This window comes from Bombyx mandarina, chromosome 24, assembly GCF_030267445.1.
Source record: "Bombyx mandarina strain Sakado chromosome 24, ASM3026744v2".
Lineage (NCBI taxonomy): Eukaryota > Metazoa > Arthropoda > Insecta > Lepidoptera > Bombycidae > Bombyx > Bombyx mandarina.
This window is the reverse complement of record NC_143230.1, coordinates 7871352-7873637: the sequence shown is the minus strand read 5'-3', so window position 1 is coordinate 7873637 and position 2286 is coordinate 7871352. Positions and strand designations below refer to the sequence as shown.

At 32.8% G+C, this 2286-nt stretch overlaps 1 protein-coding gene across 1 annotated transcript; it reads right to left on the bottom strand.

Annotated features, from left to right (window-relative positions):
* Positions 1 to 569: 569 nt before the first annotated feature.
* Positions 570 to 2065, bottom strand: LOC149500028 (uncharacterized). Its single transcript, XM_089738279.1, has one exon. It carries the CDS (start codon positions 1743 to 1745, stop codon positions 570 to 572), a length of 1176 nt encoding a protein of 391 aa, XP_089594405.1. The 5' UTR covers positions 1746 to 2065.
* Positions 2066 to 2286: the final 221 nt, after the last annotated feature.

Below are 2286 nucleotides of genomic sequence, written 5' to 3'. Positions count from 1 at the left end.
GAATATAATGTACGGATTCTGATCTAGCAGGAATATTGAAAACAACTTTACATTCATTTACTAATGGCAAAGAAATAGGTATTTGACCGATGAAAAGTGTTAAAATTTTTTTGTAAAAGTCTAATTGAGCTTTGTATTTGTTTAAAAATTCACGACCTAAAATTCCACTCTCCTTAATTGGTAGGCTATTAAATAAATAAAACTTGTGGCTTATATTTCGATCACCCACAGTCAAAGGTAAATAAACGTATCCTATTGCTTGGACTGTGCCTCCTAATCCATTTGTTTTTTTTTTTTTTTTTTATTGCCTTTGTAGGCAGACGAGCATACGGCCCACCTGATGGTAAGTGGTCACCGTCGCTCATGGATGTCAGCAATGCCAGGGGCAGAGCCAAGCCGCTGCCTACAGCTCTTTATGGATTGGAATGTTATATTAAAGCGCATCACTGTAATTGGACGCCGATAATGACGCACCCGAGTCTACTAGAAAATAATGTACTTTTCCACGACCTAACAATGAATTTAACGAAATGAAACAGTTACTATCACTAGCTAAAATCATATTATTTCTATTGGTCACGAAAAAACTGATTAGATGATGATACTTGGGGTTCCGTTTCAGTACTTTGCGCAGACTCATTTATCATATTAACGTTGTGACTTCGCGGACCTTGATATTTGGTATTGTTGAAACGAAAATTACCTCTTTGTTGTCTGTAGCCATCAGCTCTGCCTCTAGACCATGTTCCTCGAGTACTGTAATAGTTTGTATAACCTTGGTTACGTGGCTGTCCCCTGAACGGTCTACCACGACCTCCACGTTGTCCTCTGTAGGTAGAACTACGGCCTCTGCTCTGATTGAAATTATTAAAAGGTTTTTTATACATACCCAAAATTTCTCCAGTAGTCGCAGCTGTTGAAGTCTCCTCGTCTTGAGCAGCTTGAACGGCATCTTTAAGCGAGCTATAATTCCTAGCTGACATAATTGTACTCAGCCTACGATTTCTTAAGCCATCGGCAAATCGTTTTATTGCTATTTTTTCATTATGTGGTTTTAAAATATTATAACACTGTTCATTGCCATCGGCTTGAGAAATTGTAAGGTCCACAAATAATTTTGTGATTTCTCTCCCATAATCTTCAATAGACGCCTCATTTTGTCTAATTGTTTGTAATTTATTTTGTATCGCAGTTGAAGATTTCTTTGACAATAAAACATTTTTCATGTCAATAATTAAGTCATTAACTGAACCATAGTTTAATTTCAACATTAATTTTGCTTCCTGAGACAGTCTACTTTTCAACACAAATTTTATTAAATTTTGTTTGCATGCATTATCCTTTAATATACAATCATAATATTCAATATTATCAATTAATTGTTTAGTGTTCTCCACCTCATTAGTCATAACTGGTAACAAGTTAAGAGCGGTCTTTAAATCAAACGAAGACATTTCGGAAACAGCTTCGGACTGAGCGCAATCACACAAAAAAATAATATCCTTATGCAATTCTAAAAATAAATGACAATAATTTTCTATTAATAATTCTTTCTTATAATATTTATTTTTAACTGCGTTATTAAAATCAATTAACCAATTTTCATACTGCTTATAAATTACAGCAACTTCTTTTAATTTATTTTTAATTAAATTAACTTTTTCGGTCCTTCTCTGTGGTCCCAATTTAATTAAGTAAATTCTTATTTTCTTTAAGTCTTCATAAAGTGTTAAAATAATATCCATAACTTACCACCATAACGCCAATAATAAAAATAACTAAGTATCCGTAATACATATTAAACACTAGTTTCGGTTTTAAATTATAATACGCAGAAATATCACTACAGTCCCAAGGTTGTTTTAAGTTGGTTTCCAAAACAATGATCTCTTATTGCATTCTTCAAAGTTTATAATCACGGGTCGTGATGCAATATTTTATTACAACATCGATATCAGATTTAGTTAATTTATTTAAATATTGTTATTGCACATTTACTTTTAGTTTGCACTTTTTGTTTTTTTTGCACTTTACACTTTTATTAATTTTACGCCCTTTTTTTTTTTACCGCATAATTGTAATTTTTTTTCCGCTCGAAATCATTTCATTCATTATTGCTTAAACTTCTTGATCAAATTTGAACTTCTCCTCTGGTCTCGGAATTCGGGGTTGGTACTGACGACGAAAAATCGATCTTCTCGTAGCTGAACGGCTTATCTCTTCATCAATCCATTTTACATGGCATTTTTTATATAACTTGTATACACAGTACAAAAGACCAAACAG